The sequence below is a fragment of the Malaya genurostris genome, chromosome 1 (assembly GCF_030247185.1).
Source record: "Malaya genurostris strain Urasoe2022 chromosome 1, Malgen_1.1, whole genome shotgun sequence".
Lineage (NCBI taxonomy): Eukaryota > Metazoa > Arthropoda > Insecta > Diptera > Culicidae > Malaya > Malaya genurostris.
Window position 1 is genome coordinate 61,817,967 of NC_080570.1, and position 22,443 is coordinate 61,840,409.

Genomic DNA, 22,443 nt, shown 5'->3' on the forward strand with positions numbered 1-22,443 from the left:
TGGAAAGTAGAATTATCAGTTTTGGGGAGACCCAACATTCTGTTGTTGCATACCTTAACATATGGACACTCATATTCCGATTGCAATTGTCCATCCTTGGAGTAGCAGGCCACATGGAAGCGGTTTCCATGCGAATCACCAATCAGAACATCACCAGCGTCGGAAATGTCGATACCATTCGGGAAGCAGGTTACTTTCTCACTCCCGATACGATATTTGAACGTACCATCTTCGGAGAAAACTGCTACACAGTGTCCTTTAAAATCGCACACGTAGAAATCGGAACCTATGCGTTGGAATAATCAAGAAATGTTTCGACTTAGTTCTTATTTACTTTTCAACAGATTAGTTTCGAAGAGTTTGACAACACACATTCCCTCATAATACCGAAACCGGAAGTCGGATTCGGTCAAATTTCACCCCAACCCATGAGATCTTCAATCTATGAGAAAATGATTTCCATTCTGGAATAACTGACCACAATTTCCAATACTTCCGGAACCGGAAGCTGAGAATATGTACACCCAAAATCGGTTCTTTTTATCATTAAGTAACAAAGCCTGTCAACTGGAACAATTTTGACGTTGTTGACATAGTTATTTTAAATTAAGGCAACGAATATTCTTTTAATGATTTTTAACACTATGTTCGTTACTCCTGGATCTGGAAACTGGGACCGGTATAGCCAAAGTCGCGTCAGCCATTGCTTAAAAAGACTTACAAATTGGAGTAGATTGGAAACGACGGATTCAAACTTTCAACACTCATCACACTAACATCCGAACTACTATAATTGAACTTTATTTAAATCTAAAATTGCGAAAATGGGCTCAGCCATCTTTGAAAAAGCGGAGCGAGAATCTTCTATCTCCTTTTTTGTACTTCCGGAACTGGAAAATGAATGACTGAAATGAGTTTATTTGGCATTTCTACTAACAGGACTAAATTGGAAAGGCAAGTTTCTAACATTCTTCGATGGTTGCAATAATATTTCATGGATCGTCGTTAAGCAGTGAAAATCTGCGAATACGTTTTCAATGAGTTTATCGCGTCGTCAGGAATTCCGCAGGGTAGCAATCTCGGGCCTTTAATATTTTTACTGTACTTTAACAACGTAAACTTTACTCTAGAGAGTCTACATTCAAAACCCAGAAGATGTACGACAGTTGAGCTTTTCCGAAAGGTGTAAAGTTAATCGTATGATATTGAATCCTGACAAATGCTCTACCATTACGCTTTCGAATAAAAAAGAACCATTTCATTTCAAATACTTTTTGGAAGGCTTCTCGATCGTCAGAACGACGTGTGTTAAATACCTTGGTGTTCCTTCTTGGTGTTAAATACCTCGATGAGCAACTGACATTTATTTATTTATTTTTAATTCATCCGACAATAAAAGGTCTTAATGAATATAATGTAGTCAAGTTATAAAAATGTGGATCGTAACACATTCTGTACAAATTTATGTGTAGGTTCGCTGAAATCGAAGAGATGTTTAACAGTGCCAAATGTTCTGATTCATGCTGTTATCGGTTCCAGTAGAACGTTGCGATCGTTGTGATGCACGGAAGACTAGATAAAAGCTTCGGAGAATCAATATTGCCGTTGATTATTTTCGCAACAAAAATTGCTAGCTGAATTTTTTTGCGCCGTTCCAGTGAGTCCAGACCAATCAGATGACAGCGATCGGGATACGGTGGAAGATCTTGCCAGGAAAAGCAAGTCGAACAAATCTTTTCTTCTCGCGCTCAATTCGTAAACTTCAAGCTTGCTGATACGGACTCCAGAGTATGCTACCATTTTCAAGTATAGACCAAACTAACGAGCAATATAACGTCTTCAAACAATGTGGATCTTTAAAATCACGTTCGATTTTTGCAATAAATCCTAATTGTCGAGTCGCTTTTGTAATTAATGAAGAACGATGTATATTAAAAGTGAGTTTAGAATCCAACAAAACATTAACACGATCAACTCTTTGAAGCGTATGTCCGTCAATTTTATAGTCAAAAAGTAATGGATTCAATATTCGGTGGAATGTTAAGACCTGAAATTTTGCAATGCTGACGATAAGCCAGTTTCTTCGACACCAGGTAACGAATTCATCTAGAAGCTTTTGAAGACGGACTTTGAAGTCGTCAATAGAACGGACCTAGTCGGCATAAACTAATTTGCAGCCACCACTGAGCAGCAAAGTAGCGTCATTAAAAAACAGCGAGAACAGAAGTGGACCCATGTTGCTGCTTTGAGGTACACCTGATATGTTCGTGAACGAAGATGACATACAAGAATCTAACTTGACTCGTAAAACTCTACCTCTTAAGTAAGAGCATAGCCAGTATAGACATTCAAGTAACATATAAACTAAATTGTTTCTAAAGTTTCTCGCTACTGGATTTGTAATGAGGATGGCTGAACATTACAGACGTATACTGCTTAAAATCTCTCTACTAATCACTCGTACGTTTAACCCTGGAGTACTGTTCTGTCATTTCGAATTCTCACTACCTAAAAGGTGCTCATAGAATCGAATCGACACAACGCAGATTCATTCACTTCGCTTATAAGCGCTTACCGTGAAACAATCCACACCAACTACCAAGCTACGGAAGTCACGGGTTACTAATCGGTCTCGATGTTAGTAGAAATTCACAAATTACCAGAAATTTAGAAACTGTGAAACTATAGCAATTTTCCTTTTCAAACAAGCGTATGTTTTCGCTTTTTATAGAGCACTTGAAACTTATATACCTGATATTAGTTCAAAAGGCAGAACAAACTCCTTTTATTATCTGTGGAATGTTTAGCGGGTTACGAATTATGGTTTTGACCTAAACAATGCATCGTTTCCCACATCTCCTGTTTTTGCCTCTTTTACATTAGCAAAGCGAAGCGACACAGTTGATTTCCATTATCATAGGAACTTTGAATATTCATTACACGACGATAAGCTACTTGAATGCTTATCAAAAACAAACTTTCATCAATCGTAAAGGACGAACATACAAGTTCGTTAGTAAAATGTCACTGCTGTAATGTGTTTTATCTAATTTAAATAGAACTATGATCACTGTCATATGTAAAAAAAAAGAATTAATCCAACCGAGAAACATACAATACAAAACTGAGCTTGTTTTCAATTTCACATTTCCTCAAAAAATCGAATACTTACCATTTATTGCTATGTCTGATGGTTCTCTCATAAAATCACTACAGTCAAACCAATGAATTAAATTTCCATCCTCCGAAATAATAAAAACTGTCGGCGAAACGCTATCAACCGCCACGATTAAACCTTTGTTCGTCACAGCCAAACCGGCGACTATATCAATGTAGCTGTGAAAAAAAAAAAACAAAATATTAAAATTATTCTCCCCTCGGTGTATTATCCAGACCGAAAACGAACACCTACCGAATCGCAATCTTTTTGATGAAATGACCATTTTTAGAGAAAATTTGCATTCGAGAGCGCTCATTTCCACGATCACAAACCACAAACTTGGCACTCGAACGCATCACAGCCACCTTGCGCGGGTAGAACAGCTGTCCTTCTTCCTTTCCCGGAACGCCGAATGAAAACTTGAATGTGCCCGTTTTTTCGAATATCTCGATACGATGGTTGTTGGTATCAGCAACCACTATTTCCTCGTCTACTCCGAGACAGAATCCATGAGGTGAGTTGAACTGCCCTTTGGTCTGTCCGAGCGATCCAAACTTGCAACGAATTTGCATTGGCGTTGCTTTGGTGCGTCCGTTGACCTGGTATCGACTCATGGCAGCCATATCTCCTCCCAAAGATGAATCGATAGACATTGGGGATGTTTGAAGCATTGCCGATGCTGGGCCCGGAAGACCAGAGAAGTCGTTCAACAGTGAAAGGTTGTCCATGTTCGGATGCGGTGGCATCATTGTTCCGGGTTGAAGATCTGGATTATTCAGTCCATATTTTGCGAGGGCTTGGAAAGCGTTTTGGTCTCCAGAAATCAAATCAGCCAGCGTGAAGTTTGTGGTCGGATTGCTGTTGACCGGTACAATAGCATCGGTTATATCGTTTGATGTTTCTGCCAGATTGGCCAAACGATGCAAATTGTACTCAGCAATGCTGGTTAAGCCGGGCAGACTGGCAGAACCCCCGACGGTTGCCGGTGCAGCGGCCATATGACTATTGGTAATGGGAGTCGATACTGGCGGTTCGGGTGTTAAAACATGCGGTAGCATATAGCTAGCGCCGAGATTAGATATGTCACCGTCAAAAGATGACTGCATCGATGTGGGCAACGAAATTGGGCTGCTGGCAGTGACGGATCCTGTCAACGGACCCTGGGACAATCCACAACTGCCACTGTTATTGGCGGGAGGCTTGTTGATTAATATAGCCATTCCTGGTAGTGACGGTGGCGGTGTGGTCTCTTTTGGGCTTTGCGGGGAGGCTTCCGTATGGAACGATCCAAACAATTCGGGGGCAATTTGGTCAAACTTTTCGAAGCTTGTTTGAAATTCAAACGAGAAATTTACGTCCACCTTCGGAGTTGATCCAATCAAGCTACTGAATTGAGAAGATATCATTTTCTTCAAACTTAATAGCTCTGGTCCATTTGCTTGTTCCAGCACTTTCTTCGTGAACTTGGCTGTATTTTCAATTTTCTCGGTTGATTTCTCCACATTATGGAACAAATCCATAATTTTCAACTCGCGTTCAGAGTGTAATTTGTCGAGATTTTTCAATGCATTATCACGACACTTTTCCAATACTGCCTTGAAGCTTTGGAATGATTCATTGATTAAATCCCGAGCGGTTTCGAACTGGTTTTGCAAATCATGCAAAGCAGCGTCCAAATTGGTTGTCGTTTGGTTGCAGTAATCGATTTTAGCTTTGGCATCCTTCATTATGTTCTCCAGTTCCAAACGCATTGGCTTTTCTGCTTCACTGATTATTTGGTAGTTATGTTCTTTACCCTTGTGCTCGCCAATCAAACACTCGTTGCATACCGGGATCTGACAGTTGAAACAAAAATACTTCAGATTTTCTGGTGGATGAACGGAACAATACAGCGGCTTATGAATGGCAACTTTTTCCGAAGATTTGCGCAAATCTTCCAGCTGCACAACTTTATGATCCTCGAAACAACGCATATAACGATGAGCGTTGTCACAGCTGGCACACAAAAAGTTAGCACAGTCATTGCAGCGTGAGATAGCCATTTCTTTGCTCTTGCACGATGTACAAGCCAACATCGACGGTTCAATAGTTGACAAATCCAAGACATTAGTTAAAATATAATCTTGGTGTAAAGTTCCAACTCCTTTCGGCCCTACCTTAGTCGGTTGCTTGCATGTGGGACATTCAATTAAACCTTCCAGTTTCTTCGCTTCATCATCCAGAAGTTTGTCCAGACATGATTCACAAAAGACGTGCAGACAAGACAAAACCCTTGGAGAAACGTATTTATTCCTGGAAATATATGATTCTTGTAGTTACCCAGAAAAATGTTATCCATAATATACTACTTACTCGCAAAGGGTACAATCCTGCTCCATACACTCGGAGAGTGACCCATTTTCCAACGGGTAACCGTTGGTGGATTCCGGTACACCAACGCTTCCAGAACTACGTGCACCGTTTGAATCAGATTCGAGATCGTCAAACGGTACGCTGTCAACTAACGTGAATACATCAGTGAACAATGGACCACCTGCCGTTGAAGTCGGGATGGTAGTTGGAACAGGTTTTCCTGAAGAAACGCTTTCCGGAGTCGGAGACATTGAAATCAATGGGGTCTCAATGCTAGTCATACCGTTGGAAACCACCGCTCCGGATGCTGTACTTGATGTTGGTACCACAGTTACCGGGACCGCAGCTGGCACTGGCGGAGTATCGGATCCTGAACCACAAACCGTTGGAGGCGGAACAGGCGTCACCACCGGTTTTACGACGCCAGCAGGTGGGATGGGATTATTGGTACTATTACCGCTACTACTGGTGATAGCACTCGGGAAAGCAAAAACTCCAACCGATGCCATGGACGTAGATGAAAAAATCAACGATGGGGAACGACTTTTTTATACTGTTTGAACTAAATACGGTTTCTACACCAATTCGAGCGTTTGGCACCACGTGGGACGATACTAGAGACCAGCTCTAAACGTTTGCACAGGGTGCTAACGTACAGTTGGGAGGTTCCTCGACACCAATAATTCCGGTACTTTGCAACTTGCTAGCAAGTTGTAGTTGCTTTTTTTGTTGATGAGCAAAGAACGATTTCTGCGTTCTCCGGCAAATGAATCGTTATCGCTTGTCTATGCTGTCACACTCGTTCCAGGTTTGAAATCAGAATTACATCCACGATTACGCAGAATACACGATGACACTGTTTCAGTTGAACTATCGATTTGTGCCCCGGTTCGGCTGGGGTAAGTGACTCCAATTGTATTTGCGATATTTTATATTAAAGTAAGTTTGTATTAGGCCTCTGTTTTTTGTTCTTACTTTAAACAATCCTGCCTAATGTCTATGGAAAAGAAAAATAAAACAAAATGATCGTAAGATATTTTTTCTGAAATATCGACCACGTGGCAGAATCAAAAAATGATGGTATTTTTGAAAAAAAACAAAGGTTGCTATGTTTGTTGGATGACGTTTTTTTTTGCTTGAAAACGAACATAACCCAATTTACACCTTACCGAAACTTACGTAAACAAATGGAATTACAGTTTCGCTCATTATAGTTCTTTGTATTACTAAGATTGAGATTTTTGTAGAATTCGAATTTTTAGGCAAAATTGTAGGATTTTGAAACATTTATTGTTGGGAGAGAACAATTCGATTTGTTTACTTTTGTAAGATTCGTCCTTCTTTTAAAAACAGCTGTTATAGACTCGGGCCGCTCCTGAAGAATATCAACAGCAACTCTTGTTTCGCAATGCATTTTTTTTTTTCAATACTATCCAGTAATTAATTTCATACAGATTCAGTATATTTTGACCATGTGCTCATATTTTTGGTTGTAATCAAAATGAAATACTTATTTATACCTAACATGTTAAAGAATGGAATAATCTTTAAAGTTCTGAAACAAGATTCCGGTAACACATCTAGAAATATGTACGTCGGACCAAAATATATCAGCTGTTTTTCAAGGAAGGGCAAAACTATTGTTTTTTATTTCCGATTATTTCTATACCTTTTACTACTGGAAGTAGTAAATGAGACGATAAAATTACCAGCAGATTTACCTTAGTCGCGAAAATCAACCAATTTAACGGTAACATGCGCAAGGGCGTAACTTCAAAATTCACACAGGAAGCATAAAAGTAAATAAATCTAAAAAGGGCAAAGCTTTTTTATGTTGATTTATTCATTATATAAAAAAGGAAAGTGGTTAAATTTTAATGCATTTTAAAGATAAACCAACAGATCATCGACAAATCAAAAATTGATCTGAGTATATACGATAATTTCTAAATACGATTTGAAACCAAAGTCGAAACATTCGCCAAAATACTAGCTTCACCCTATTTTTACGAATCAAATGACCAGAAAATCAACACATGCTTGTTTTCAAACGTACAAGCTCCAATGTAAGAAAAACAAAACAATTTTAAAAATGCGTTTCGTACTGTTTGGAGACCTGCCTATAAGATGTTTGAAGTGAAGCTGATTATTTTTAAATAAGTTCACTAAATATTCAAACCAACTAAAATATATTGTCATTACTACACTCAGTTTACTAAACTATAGCATAGATTTGATCATTTCAATTTAACAAATATCTGCAAATTGGACGCACCTTGACACAGGCAAATGTGTAACACGCTTGTAATTACATAACTTTTATCTTTTTTACTGTTCACCAGACACGCACAATTTTCATCTGAGAACGCTGCGCTGAGTAAACATTCAAAATTTCAATTGCAGCTGTTGTTCTCTTCGGAACGAGATGGACACAATCATATTTTCAAATCGAATTCACAATGTCAAGCACTTTTTCACTTCACCGTGAAAATTTCGAATGAGGTGTGACACGAATAGAACACGGATCAACGTCGTCTAACTACGAGTCACTACACCGTCACTGCTGGGAAAGTAGTGCGAAAACTAGAATATATCGCATCGGACGAACGAACGAGATTTAAAACAGTGAAAATAGACTGGTTGTGCAATGCAGACAAATGTCCTTGAAAAACGTATAGCGAAAAAAACTGCACCATTTCTCTCAACATTTCCGCACGCCCTGAATTTGCGTAATCAATGTGAGAATTCTAAAATTGGTTCTCCTGTGTTTTTTTTACTAACTTCACTGAACACTCCTGACTGTAGCATTTGCCGGAAGAGATCACAAATTTTACCCTTCATGCCATTTTTTTCGCGATGGAATAGCGACATGAAACGAATAGTCTAATTTGAAATCAACGTTACCTACATGTAATGCTTCTACGCTGTAAGCTGTTCACTGTTCTCAACGAGATGATGCTTGCCATGTGCACAAACACACGTACATTCGTACGTCACCAGAAAGCGCACAGCAGCGCAGACTATCCAGAAAATTACCCTCTTCTAACAAAAGTAAATGTCGCTCGCGAAATCCGCATGGTGCCGTCAAAGCCAATGCAAAACCAAAAGTTGTTTGTATTGGTGTTAAACATCAGTGTTTCCTCGTGTTTTCTCTAAATGGATTTGAAATATTCATTATTTTATCCGATATTCGTAGACAAAATAAAAATTCTTTAAACCAGAGAATGACACGTTGAAATCAGTAATTGAAGTAAGTTACAGTAAGTAGACTTAGCATAAACTCGCTGGGCATAATTCCAACCCGAGTCGTCGATACAATTAAAAAGTTGTGCTCAGAAATGTTTTTTCCAATAAATCGTGTAAATAATAGATATATTTTAAATACATCAAAGAATTTGTTCAGTTTTTCAACCGATTTACCACTAAACCATTAGTAATTCTGCCTTATGCTAATCAAATTATGTTTAACTTGGGATTTGCATGGAATCTACACTATCCTAGATGTAACACTAGATGTATTTTTATTATCAACGACCTACCAATACAGCCTCATTCAACACAAAGTTTTTTATGGAAAAATTTCATGTTCAATAAACTTGATTGCCTACAATGGATGAAAAATAAAGTTCAATATTTGAAACATATATATTCAAGTTATTGATATCATACCAGTAACATAACCACACTAATCAACTAATATGTGGTTTAAAAATAAAACACATAAAGGAGGAGCATATCGATTGCGGTAACTTACATAACAGGGTCATGCCAAGAAAATAGAATTGGCCAAACTAGAAGCGAAAATACGAAAAATACACTTCCGGCCAAGACTGCTATTGAAAAACTGGCTTCACTGCGAATTCGAAGCCGAGATTGTATGCACGCGTGAAAAATGTAATGGATAGTGAAGTTTGAACGGAGGAATCGCGAACGAGCACGGGTGACAGAGGTGAGCGAGCTAGATTTTTCGCTACATAGTGCGCCTCATCCACCAATTAGACGAGGGGAGCAGAACCAGCAAAAACGCATTGGATCGATTGGCACATGAGCGCAGCACTGTTACCCTAGCAAACGAACGAGACCTTCCATTAACGGGGTTCACTTCCGAAAGAATTTCCTCGGCTGTCAACACATTATCGCACAAATCTTCATCAGTTATCGGTTTCACAAGCCAGAAACTATACTTTTACACATTTTTCAGTAACCCAAAAACTATTTTTCAACAAAAAATTATCGAACGAAAAATAGACGGAAACTTTACCTTCATCCTGAAGTAAGTGAAAAATCCCGACAGTGAAAAGTGAATCTGAGCACTGCACTGCTCGATAATGGCGGTTGCGAAAAAATGTGAGTTCTGACGGGTAAACGATAAATATCCCAAAGTAGACGATATGATTATGCAAAGGTGAAATGCTTTTGCCCCGTCGACTCAAACACCAGTGGGCTTGAATAAAAACTTCACACACTGCTAAAAATCAACACTTTTTTGAAAGTGATTTACTAGATAAATTCTATTATGGAGGCATACATATGCATAAGTGTGTCATCATATGACATGTACGAGTGTCATCACATTTGAGTCTGAATTGTGGACATTTTGATATAGAATGTTTTGAACAAAGAAGCTCGAAAAATGATGCCAGGTAACTTTTCCAAAAATTTGGAGAAGTGGGGAATTTCGTACAACCTAAATCATCCCAAATGGAACAAAGTTCTTATTATGTCTAATAACATTCAATTTATTAAGATAAATACTTCTAAAAACGGTCCAGATTTGATAAATCATTTTATGAAAAGTTTGTCTTCGTCGCAAAAACAAGGGTCTTGGGTCCACTAGGAGATTGATAGTACCTATCAGCTCTCTCCGGACAGTACCAGCCTAGATGCCGTGTGGAATCCGGCGGAAAAAAAAATGAACCAAGAATAGATCCACTGGGTTCCTGTTTCCATGTCCTAAAAGGTGATAATTGCAGTGGTTTCTTTTTCCTTTCAGTTATCAGATATTTTCAATGTTTCACTTCTGATTACTCTATTTTACTAAATTATCTCTTCATTCGAGCTATCAATTTCCATCTAGTTTCGGAGAAAAGTTTTATTTGGAATGTGTTCTTCTTCCATGTTATTGATTGTCTTTCAGGATTATAAATTAAATGATAAAAATCAACTATTGCGCAAATCCGTTGATATTACACATATCGGTGAATTGAATACATAGTAAAAAAAACACTTGGCATCAATATTTCAAACAATAAATTAATATTTTTCTCGGTAGCCTGGTAGGCTGCCCAGATTAACCAATCTAACCCATTAATAATTTTAATAAAGAATTAAAATAACAAAGCGGAAATATTACAGATTCAAGACGCGCGTGAAATCTGTTGACCTTTATTTGGTGATTTAAAATGATTTTATAACAACTATTTAGAATATGTCAATGCAATAAATTAACTGTTTTGTCTAAATCCTATTCACTCGTTTATTTTGTATCACGTAATTTCATTTTAAAAAAATGGGGAAGTTTTTATTCTTTACGCAATAGTATTGCAAATTTTTCTTCAGTTTCCTCGAATAAGAGCTGTGAATCAATACTTCCCGGGACTTTAATATAGGATATTATTGAAACGTTCACTCGGAAAGTCAGTGAGTTTAGTGGTGCATCCGAGCATCTTGAAACCGGAACATACTGAGTCTCGCGCGAATGATACTAATACTGAATTTTACTAGCAAATATCCTTCTCCCGTGACACTTGTGGAAAGCGTAGTAGTATATGCGGTCGATAATTATTTCGTTTAGAAAATCGTAGTTTTTTTTCTTTATTTTTCGTCTTCCTGACGAGTCTAAGACGGAACACGAAGAAACCTTCTACGAGAAAATAGAGAATCATCAAACGGAACACCAAACGAGTAAAGTAATAAAATCAGTATTTTGTTGTTGAAAATATCAAGAGTATTGTTATCGATATAGCTATCAACGCTCAGGGTTACAGAAAACGTAATAAAGTACTTGACATTTTCATCCCCTGCTGTGACAGCGAAGTGAAAGTGTTCTTGTATGTTGCTTGAAAGTCTAATAATTCATATTATTCTCTAGTACTGTTCGCAACTTTGTTATAAATTTTGTCATATGGTTTTCTTGAGAAATAGGTTGAACATCACAACTATTTTATATATTTTAGTGACTCTTTGAGCGTTGTATATAAATTTCATAAAAGCGTGTTGAGGTTAAATAAGATTCGTTCAAACCGGAACAATATTCTGATAGATTTGATTCATCACTAGTGGCTCGCGTGAATTTGCTAACTTAGTAATTACCAGAAATTCACCGATGTCGTTACCGTCATTATCAAACAACAATACCTCCCATGGTGACATGTTATCTCTGAAAAAGAATAATGAGTATTTATCAAACATATTATACTTCAACTTAAGCTAGGTCTCATACATTATTCGAACTCTAACGCCTTTGTCTAATATAGCGTTTCGCAACTGGTCAATCGCTTCCACGTGATTGGGTCGCATCTGGCTGATGTTGGCTACACGACAGTGCACCGCTTGAAACGGTAAATAATCGAATCGGTCATCCCAGTATCGTAGCTGTTCCATGTCTACTGTATCTGTATTACCGTAGTCCACGTAGAAAACCAGAATTTGATTACTATGATAAAATTCGATCACTTCTGCTCGATACCAAAGACCGTCAGCGGAATACCGCGCAAATACTAGCTCATGAAAATCTACAAAAAAAAAACATATCAACCTCAATCTTCCGATTATTCCGGGTTTTCTTTACGTGGTTCATGATTTAGTCGTGTATAATCTCTCATAAATTCAGGATCATTTAACTTTTGTTGCATATCAATCAAAGCTTTGCTCAACTCCGGAAGAGGAATGTGAGCATAAAATTCGGCTACATTAACGATGTATGTAGGAATCAATATTAGTTCGCTGCCTACCTTGGGAAGCTCTAGCTCTGCTCGAATTTTCGTCTTATGTAGTGCTTTATCTCGTGTCCACCCATCGGTTAACTTCGCTACATGTTCCAAACGGCAATGTGATCCTTTGAAACATCCCTGTATAACCGGATCGAAGAACGGACATATCCGTTTGTCATCTTGAGGGTCGTAGCCTAGAATCGCTTTCATTACGTTCGTTGTATTCAGAGGTTCTTCGAATAGATCCGCGACTTGGTCTTGTGATAATGTGTCCAACGATATTTTGTATTTTATCTCTTCCACCAATGTGTCAATTTGCGGTTGTGTTTGGATATGTGGTTTACGGCTCAACGATACAATCAGTTGTGACTGATCAATAGACACTACTTCAAATGATCGTACGATCCCAAGACTTTCTTCTAAATAGCCCAACCTGGACCCGGAAAAATGTTCATCGTCAATATTTTGTAGCTTGCATTTTAGCGCAAACGCTGGAATTCTCGCATAGAATGGTGGTAATTCATACAACGTTGTTGAATGATCAAAAGGTAGTACATCACCCATATCAATAAGTTTGATGAAGCATTGTTCATCTTCTTTACTGCGAGCCGCTCTCAGGATCGTTCCATCCAACAATACCCCAAAAGCTTCAACGGTTGAAGCCGGTATGTCATGAAGGGTTGATGATATTTTCTGTAAATTTTTCAACATATCGATCACATTGACTCTGTTCGATGCCAGATCAATCATGTAAAATTCTTCCGAAGAATCACAGATTAAAGTGATACTGCACAGTCCGATATGTCCTGCTTTGTCTAAAATTTGTCATATAGATAAAAGATACTAAATATCTAAACATAGAATGCTATATACTACAAGGTCCTATATTTTTTACATTGAAATTTCTAGTTTTCGTTCAAACTTATTATCAATTTTCCATCAACTATAATAAATCACCCAAGAATAGGTGGCCTCTACTTACAATTATCGAAAGAAGCAGCAGGAAACTCAAATACCGGCTGTTTCGGATATACTTCTTCTATAAAGGAAACCTGATGCCCGTTATCGAGCACAACCGCAGATGCGTGATGTGAGTGTTTTATTTGTTCAAGAGAACATTTATCATAATCGGTACTGGAATGCGATTTGTTGTCTATATATAATTCATTTTGGGTTTCTAAAATGTCCTCCCATATATTAACAAACTCATGTACCGAATTTATCATCACGATCATTTCTTTGAGTGGAATACAAGAATGTTCCATCTGGAAACAGTACGAAGTAAAAACCATAATTCAAATAATTAATGTACATTTACCTTAAAGATCATCTTAGACAGCAAAGCCTCTGCTCGATGAATTAATCCCCCAAGAAACCGTTTTCCGTTAATGTATGAATCGTCCATTATTTTAACGTAAAGATGTTCATATAAACTTTCAGTTTTTTTCAACACGAGAGGAATGTTTTTTTTTTTTCTTTTCTCTTTCTCTGTCACCTTCTGTCATGAACATAAGGCACAACATAAACTGCACTCAGAAAAATAATACAGTAACCCCAACCTGTTCCTCATGGTCATTTCAACTATGTATTCAAATAATAAAAACGACCATGATATCAGATTATTTACCATCTGTATTGTACCAATAACTAGAACAAAAACTCTACAGCATGACTATACTATTTGTCTTCATGACTTTTCTGGTGTGGTAATTCTGACAATCATTAAAATAAGAACAAAATAGTCACAATGACAATTACAAGCAAGGTAAAATTGAACTTTCGGTCATCATAAAGTTGAGAAGTGGTATAGTTATGACTACCATGAGAGTACGTTCTTCTTCAGAATATAATAATGTTACCATGAATAAACATATAGTTGTATAGAGATTGTCAAGTTTGAAAACACTATACATATTGTTCATATCAACATAATTTAGGTAGAAAGAACATCGTCGTATGGTGTTTTTCAACCGACTATGTATTTTCTCAGTGCGACTATATAAATTGTCAATCAACGCGTCTGCTTTTATAGCTGCCCTTACACGTGACAATATTATTGTCAATACAAGGAGTATTGACAATACTTTTGATCGTGTAATGGAAACTTCATTGGATTGACGAAAATATTGTCAAAAAAATCAAAACTGCTCATCAATCCAACAATACTTTCTTTCCAGAGAGAAACTGTTAAATATGTGCAATAATCTCTTATCTCTATATTTTAATATTCATTTGCAATATTTTAAGCTCCAAACGCTTGATTTTCTCGAAAAATGCGGACTCCAGTTACCAAGTCAATTGGATTGACGGTATTGACAATACTTTGGATTGACAATAACATTGTCACGTGTAAGGGCTGCTTATTAGTGTCACATAAAGCTTCATTGCAGCGGCAGATTTCGTATTCAAACGACGAAATTACGATTACTTGAAAAAATTGTTAAATTTTTCAATAGAGCGCAATTTTACTTCAGCATTGGTCTTACAGGTAAGTAAATTTCACTAAAATTTTTGTACATAAGTACTGGCAATGTTAATGTTTCGACTGTATTTAAATTCAAGTTTTTAAGAGGAAAAATGGACGCTGAAATAATCATTGACGATTATCTTGCGGATCCTCAATATTTGAACGGTAAAGACCTTTTATGTTTTATAATTTAATATTGCAAGTCCTTATATGCTGTTTTCAGAAGATGATGAAGATACAGAACTGAAACAGATAATTTTGGACGAGTTTCAACTTTCGCCGGAAATCTATTCAATATTGATTCGTAAGTTGAAACTAACTTTAGTAATAGCTATGTCCATGTATTACAAATGTGGCAATTTTCTATAAATAACAAACATTTCTGCCAGAACACGGTGTAAACTTCGATTATTTGAAGATACTTGATGATCGCGCGTTGGCAGATATATTCACGGTAGCCAAATGGACAGCACATAAACATGCTCTGCGGCAAAAATTAGTTTCCTGGGATAAAAGCACTCTATTTGCACAAGATAGGTGTTGCATCCATAATTGTTCGGAGCTAGATGAATACAAGCCAAGTACATCAAAGCAACGGTTTATTCATCTACCCACCGAGATTTGTGGACAGGTTCTGGATACGGTATTAAAAACCAATGATAAAGGCAAAATTGTTACAAATTTCTACGCAAAACATGGTGAACTTGATTCGGAGCATCGTAAATACTTGGCACATGTCGTAGTCGATCGATATATCGCCAATGATGAATATTTTTCACTAGCGGATATGAAAGCTTTTTCGGAAATAATATCCGAAAGATTTCCTAATGAGTTTTCCGTTAAGTTTCTATGTAAATACTTCAAATAGTAATTTTTGTATAACGTGTTTTCTACACTTTTATAGGAACTGTATTATTCTCCAAGAAATAAAGACGCTGGTAAAAAAAACCCTTCCGGTTTATTATACGATCGGTTTCACAACAGAAACAAAAAAGAAACAATCAAACGTAAAAGAGAGCAACGAGTTGGTAATTTTGATTGCCTACAAGCGATCAAAAATCAAGCTCTTGCGCTAACAACTGAAGGTAAATTTATTATCATATAACAGTTGGAAGTAATAAATACTCAAAATCAGAATCAATTACTAGAAGTCGCTTGTTTCATTGCTGAAAAAAATTGGCTCAGAAACAACATAGCCCCTACTGAAGAAGTATTGCGCAGTTGGAACGAAACCTTTTTTATTCGCTACAAGGAAATTATAGAAGACAATCAACAGGAACGACACCAGATAATCGAGGAGTGGCCAAGATTAGCCGACCCAACCGGTTATTTGTTGGTTAGTTATCTTTATATAAATTTAAGTCTTTATAAAAATTTAATTTATTTTTACATTTAATGATTTTATTTCATTTATAATTGATAGGTTGATGCAGATTTCACGACATTGTTCGGGGTGAACAAATCATTAAATTTATTCAACGAGTGGGACAAATTTTGTATCGACTTTGAAAAATATATCAAACAGTCGCCAATTAAGGATAAGTCCAGTTTGGTACTTTCAAAACAACTAGAATCGAAAGAGTTACAAAAAGGTGAAACTCCAGAACTTCAATGATACGCTTCCATAAATAACAATTTTTTTTGTTACAGATTATAGATACTATGTTATCTCCGTTTTATTCCATGCCGTAATAAAACCAATCCGAACAGCAGACAATAAATTGCCAACGATTGCTCAAGCTCAGAACGATCTCTGCTTCTTATGTAAAAGTGAAATCGAGTGCACTGATGCCATTAAATCAATGCGTGACGATTTTAATACTGCTCAGAAACCACTATTTCCACGCCTTATAGCAATCAAAGAGGAAGAATCGTTGACGAAGTTCTACGTTGTGTGCAACGGACTTGAATTTAAACTGCCTACATTTTTGCGTGCCATCGACGTTGCTCTTAAACTGAAATTCGTATTGAATTTGCAGTTTGCTGAAAGTACGGAATTGTTTTGGGGATTCGTAGCACGTTATTTCTATCAAATCAATTACCAAAATAAGTCAAAGAACAACCAACTTTTGCTGCTAGAACGTTATTTATTAAGCCAGCAACAAACATGACCGGAATTGCCTGCTTCAAGTGCAAACAAATTTTTAAACGTCCAGCGAACTATTTCAAACACCTCACAAATATTCATGGAGTATCATCTTATTCTAAACTCATATGCACTGCATGCCAGCCAAAATCGATTTTCCAGTCTCTTCATGCTTTCAAACGACATGTCACGCAACAGCATAGTAAGGAGCTTAATATCGTTGAGCAAAATATCTACAAAATTGCTTGTACTGGTAGCCGTAACAATTCCGGTGAAATATTATCGTCGACTGTTGAAATATTGAATGATGATTCACCGTCTGCATCTGAAATGAGCATTATAAATTTATCACCAAAGTTATCTCCACTAGAACTAGAAATTTCTAAAACACAATCCGCTAACTCAGAAGAAGAAAAAATACTTGTCATTAGAAATACACTCAAAGAAAAAATATTAAATTTTACGCTGAATATGTACGCTAAAAAAACATTTCCTAGAAATGAAGTAATAAATTTGCAACATGCTATATCCACAGAGATAGTTAATCCAATAGTGGGCGCCTTGACAGAACTTAGCAATATTCCTAAAAATCGAATGTTTGAAAATTTGCTCAACGATTTGAAAGATCCGTTTAAGTTTATTGGTTCCGAACAGAGATTAAAATCGCAGTTGAAATCGCTTGGGTTAATTGATGAACCGTCGGTATTAAAGGATTTAGACGCGGATAAAAAAGTTTGTTCAAAAGGTTGTTTGATGCCAATAAAATTTCAAATCAAAACATTTTTCGAGTCAGGAAGTAATTTGAATGACACATTTGATCATATGCGGGCTTTAGAGTCAAAAGAGGATTATTTTAGTTTGATGAATGGTATCTTGTGGAAAAGAATAAAAAGTGATTATAAAGACAAGTTAGTCATACCGTTTAATCTATTTTCCGATGACGTGGAGCTTAACGATGCAATCGGTGCTCACTCAGGAATACAGAAAGTTTGTGGATTATATTACAGCTTTCCAACAATACCTACACATTATCGATCACGCCTACAAAATATTTTTGTAGCAGGATTCATGAATACTAGTGTAATATCAGAAGTCGGACCATCGAATATGCTCAAAGAGTTAGTAGATATAATGATCGAACTAGAACAACAAGGATTAGATTTATATGTAAATGAAAAAACTGTTAAGGTATATTTTGTATTAGTCAATGTCTTGGGTGATAATTTGGGCATTAATACTTTAACTGGTTTTGCACCATCATTTAGCTCAAAATCATTCCTTTCGTGACCGTCGTATCGATCGGATGGTAGTTTGCATTAGAGCAGCTGTGCGTTAATCCATTCTAATCCGTTTCAAGGTCATTTAATATCAGATCTTTTGTCGTGAGCTTGTGCGGTAGATCAATACAGTATAAACAATAAATACCGTTAGACAGTGCCGGGTGCTATTGTGTTAAAACAATAAGAACAGTGAATCGACGTTTAGTGTGGTGCCGTGAACCGGTGCTGTGTGCATATTTATTCTCGGAGGTCGTTGTAACTAACGCTTGGCCTCAGCGGCCGAGTTGCTACGGATCATTAGCTAAGTATAATATTTTTTCCCTTCGTGTCCCTTTATCGTCTTATATTTTGACTCCCCCTATAATTTGCGCGGAACCTCAACCGCGCTATGGCAAGTCCATTAAATTCTCCCCTGTCCCCCGAAGATAAAATGGAAACAGATTTTAAATCTGCCCCAAATAGTAAAACTCACCGGGTTAAACAGTATCCCGAAGAGCCTTCACCCTCGGCCGGCCTTTATGTGGTTTATTTTCGGACCAAAGAGAAGAATAAACCGCTTAATATTTTGAAAATATCTAAAGACTTGGAGTCGAAATATGCAACATTGAAATCTATTTCAAAAATTCGTCCCGATAAGCTCAGGGTCTCGTTGACCAGTCTGAAACATGCTAATGAGATCGCTCGAAACGATCACTTTACGCGGGACTACCGCGTCTACATACCAGCTCGCGAAGTCGAGATAGACGGAGTGATCACGGATCCAAGTCTGACATGCGAGGACATTCTCAAACATGGGGTCGGATGTTTTAAAGATCCCTTGCATAAGAATGTCAAGATACTGGACTGCAAACGTTTGCATTCAGTATCGATCGCCGCGGATGGGACAAAGTCTTATCCCCACTCGGACTCGTATCGGGTGACCTTCTCCGGCTCGGCTTTGCCGAAATTCGTTCTCCTGGCCAGGGTTCGTCTACCTGTACGACTTTTCGTACCACGGGTAATGAATTGCACTAGTTGTCAACAACTAGGACACACAGCTTCCCATTGTGGAAATCGGCCCCGCTGCTCGAAGTGTGGAGAGAGTCATGCGGATGGCGTTTGCGACAGAAACATTGAAAAGTGTCTTTATTGTGGGGCGGCCCCGCATGACCTCACAGCATGTTCTGCGTATAAATTGCGTGGAGATCATTTGAAACGATCTCTCAAGCAACGATCAAACCGCTCGTTCGCAGAAATGCTGAAAATCGCCACACCACCTGAACAGAACCCCTACACCTGTTTGTCTACGGACGATTGCGACTCTGACGATCCTCAAGAAGGTACATCTTCAACTGTCCCTCGTAGTTTTAGGAAGAGGAAAAATATATCATCTCCTAAACTCCCTAGAAAGGGTTCGAAGATATCTCTTGAAGGCCCTCCAAAAGTAACAGCAGAAGGAAGTGTTGGTAAAAAAAACGAAAAGAAGAAGCCAAAAGCTCCTAGTTCCGGAGACTTGATATCGGAGAAAGAATATCCAACACTTCCGGGGACACCCAAAACCCCGAAAGTCCCCAAGGAACCAGAAAACACATCAAGTGCTGGACTTGTAAAATTCAGTGACATTGTGGACTTTATATTTTCCGTCTTCAACATTTCTGACCCCCTAAAAGGTATTTTGATGACTTTCCTGCCAAAAGTTAAAATGTTTTTGATGCAGCTGACTGCAAAATGGCCCCTCCTCTCAGCAATCGTTTCCTTCGATGGCTAATTTTTCGAACGAGGTCAAGGATTCGATCACTGTTTTACAGTGGAACTGTAGAAGTATCATCCCGAAAATAGATCCTTTTAAATACTTAGTAAATAATCTGAAATGTGACGCATTTGCATTGTGCGAAACTTGGTTAACTTCTGATGTATCACTAAACTTCCACGATTTTAACATTATTCGCCTGGATCGAGATAATCCCTACGGAGGAGTACTTTTGGGGATCAAAAAGTGCTATTCCTTCTTTCGAATTAACCTCCCCTCGATATCAGGTATTGAAGTTGTCGCATGTCATGTCACAATTAAAGGCAAGGACCTTTGTATTGCTTCCATCTATATTCCCCCTAGAGCCTCAGTTGGGTACCACTGGCTCAGCAGTATCATGCAACTTCTTCCCGCACCGACGTTAGTTTTAGGAGACTTTAACTCTCACGGTGCGGGATGGGGTTGTCTTCATGATGATAACAGATCAGCTATGATCCATGATATTTGCGACAACTTCAATATGACAATCTTGAATACGGGAGAAATGACACGAATTCCCGCACCACCAGCAAGACCAAGTGCGCTGGACTTATCCCTCTGCTCGACATCGCTACGGTTGGATTGCACGTGGAAGGTAATCCCTGATCCCCACGGTAGCGATCATCTGCCTATCGTAATTTCAATCGCCAGCGGATTAAGACCATCGGAAACAATCAATGTTTTGTATGACCTCACACGAAATATTGATTGGAAATGCTACGCAATATCGATATCTGAGAAACTAGAAACAACACAAGAACTTCCTCCGGAGGAAGAGTATACGTTTATGGCTGGCTTGATTCTCGACACTGCGATTCAAGCTCAGACGAAACGTATACCCGGCGCGAATACTAACATTCGTCCTCCCAACCCGTGGTGGGACAAAGAGTGCTCATCACTGAATGCGGAAAGATCTTTAGCATTCAAAAAGTTCAGAAAATATGGAACACCTGATAATTATAGAAATTACGCAGCGCTAGATAAGCAAATGAAGAACTTAGTTAAAGCAAAGAAACTAGGTTACTGGCGACGGTTTGTTGACGGATTAACAAAAGAAACATCGATGAGCACTCTTTGGAACACAGCCCGACGAATGCGCAACCAAAACACAACGAACGAAAGCGAGGAATATTCTAACCGCTGGATATTCGATTTCGCTAAAAAAGTATGTCCTGATTCTGTTCCGGAACAGAAGATATCCCGCGCCGCGACTTCGAATACAAACGAAACACCGTTTTCGATGGTAGAGTTCTCACTTGCGCTCTTGTCGTGTAACAATAAGGCCCCGGGGCTAGACAGAATTAAATTCAACTTGTTGAAAAATCTTCCTGACTCTGCCAAAAGGCGCTTGCTGAATTTGTTTAACAAGCTCCTCGAGGGTAATATTGTTCCACACGACTGGAGACAAGTGAGAGTTATCGCCATTCAAAAACCTGGGAAACCAGCCTCCGATCACAATTCGTATCGGCCGATTGCTATGCTTTCCTGTATCCGGAAGTTGTTCGAAAAAATGATTCTCTTCCGTCTAGACAATTGGGTCGAGACTAATGGTTTACTTTCAGATACACAATTCGGCTTCCGCAGGGGTAAAGGAACGAACGATTGTCTTGCGTTGCTCTCAACCGAAATTCAAATGGCATTTGCTCGTAAAGAACAAATGGCATCAGTATTTCTAGATATCAAGGGGGCTTTTGATTCAGTTTCTATAAATATCCTATCTAAGAAGCTGCACCAGCATGGTCTTTCGCCGGTTTTGAACACCTTTTTACATAATCTATTGTCCGAGAAACACATGTATTTTGCACATGGTGATTTGTCGACAATACGATTCAGTTACATGGGTCTTCCTCAGGGCTCATGCTTAAGCCCCCTTTTATACAACTTTTACGTAAACAACATTGATGAATGTATCAACACATCTTGCACGCTAAGACAACTTGCCGACGACAGCGTTGTGTCCATTATAGGACCCAAAGCTACCGATCTCCAAGGACCATTACAAGATACCCTCGACAACTTGTCGACATGGGCTCTTCAAATGGGTATCGAGTTCTCTACGGAGAAAACTGAGCTGGTCGTATTTTCAAGAAAGCGAGAACCAGCACAATTACAGCTTCAACTAGGGGGTGAAACCATAGCTCAGGCCTTCACATTTAAATATCTCGGGGTCTGGTTCGACTCCAAAGGCACCTGGGGATGTCACATTAGATATCTGAAACAAAAATGCCAGCAGAGAATCAATTTTCTTCGCACAATAACCGGAACTTGGTGGGGTGCAAACCCAGGAGACCTGATCAGGCTGTACCAAACAACGATATTGTCCGTAATGGAATATGGATGCTTCTGCTTCCGATCCGCCGCGAACACCCATTTCATTAAACTGGAAAGAATTCAGTAT

General features: G+C 38.2%; 3 protein-coding genes across 6 annotated transcripts in view; 1 reads left to right on the forward strand and 2 right to left on the reverse strand.

Annotated features, from left to right (window-relative positions):
- The window catches only part of LOC131440245 (B-box type zinc finger protein ncl-1-like), a 29,774-nt gene extending 19,929 nt beyond the window's left edge, over positions 1-9,845 (reverse strand). Inside the window, exons 1-5 of one of the 4 annotated variants that reach the window (XM_058611354.1) lie at positions 9,774-9,845; positions 5,513-6,509; positions 3,413-5,452; positions 3,173-3,336; positions 54-286 (exon numbers count right to left, since the gene is read on the reverse strand). In XM_058611354.1, coding sequence (XP_058467337.1) covers positions 54-286; positions 3,173-3,336; positions 3,413-5,452; positions 5,513-6,021 — 2,946 coding nt within the window. In that variant the 5' untranslated portion in view covers positions 6,022-6,509; positions 9,774-9,845. Of the gene's footprint in view, positions 1-53; positions 287-3,172; positions 3,337-3,412; positions 5,453-5,512; positions 6,510-7,233; positions 7,317-7,787; positions 8,104-8,420; positions 8,444-9,773 lie in introns of those variants that run through there. The other 3 variants (XM_058611356.1, XM_058611353.1, XM_058611355.1) reach the window with 3 other exon arrangements.
- Positions 9,846-11,603: 1,758 nt separating this feature from the next.
- Positions 11,604-13,929, reverse strand: LOC131425998 (uncharacterized). The gene is made up of 5 exons (XM_058588374.1): positions 13,763-13,929; positions 13,421-13,709; positions 12,303-13,259; positions 11,955-12,246; positions 11,604-11,891 (listed from the first exon to the last, which is right to left on the reverse strand). Exons 1-5 carry the CDS (start codon positions 13,847-13,849, stop codon positions 11,750-11,752), a joined length of 1,767 nt encoding a protein of 588 aa, XP_058444357.1. The 5' UTR covers positions 13,850-13,929; the 3' UTR covers positions 11,604-11,749.
- A 262-nt stretch (positions 13,930-14,191) lies between these two features.
- LOC131426003 (uncharacterized) lies at positions 14,192-17,137 on the forward strand. Its single transcript, XM_058588387.1, has 4 exons — positions 14,192-14,209; positions 16,164-16,247; positions 16,335-16,503; positions 16,562-17,137. The coding sequence occupies exons 1-4, from the start codon at positions 14,192-14,194 to the stop codon at positions 17,020-17,022; spliced, it is 732 nt and encodes a 243-aa protein (XP_058444370.1). The 3' UTR covers positions 17,023-17,137.
- The last annotated feature ends 5,306 nt before the right edge of the window (positions 17,138-22,443 follow it).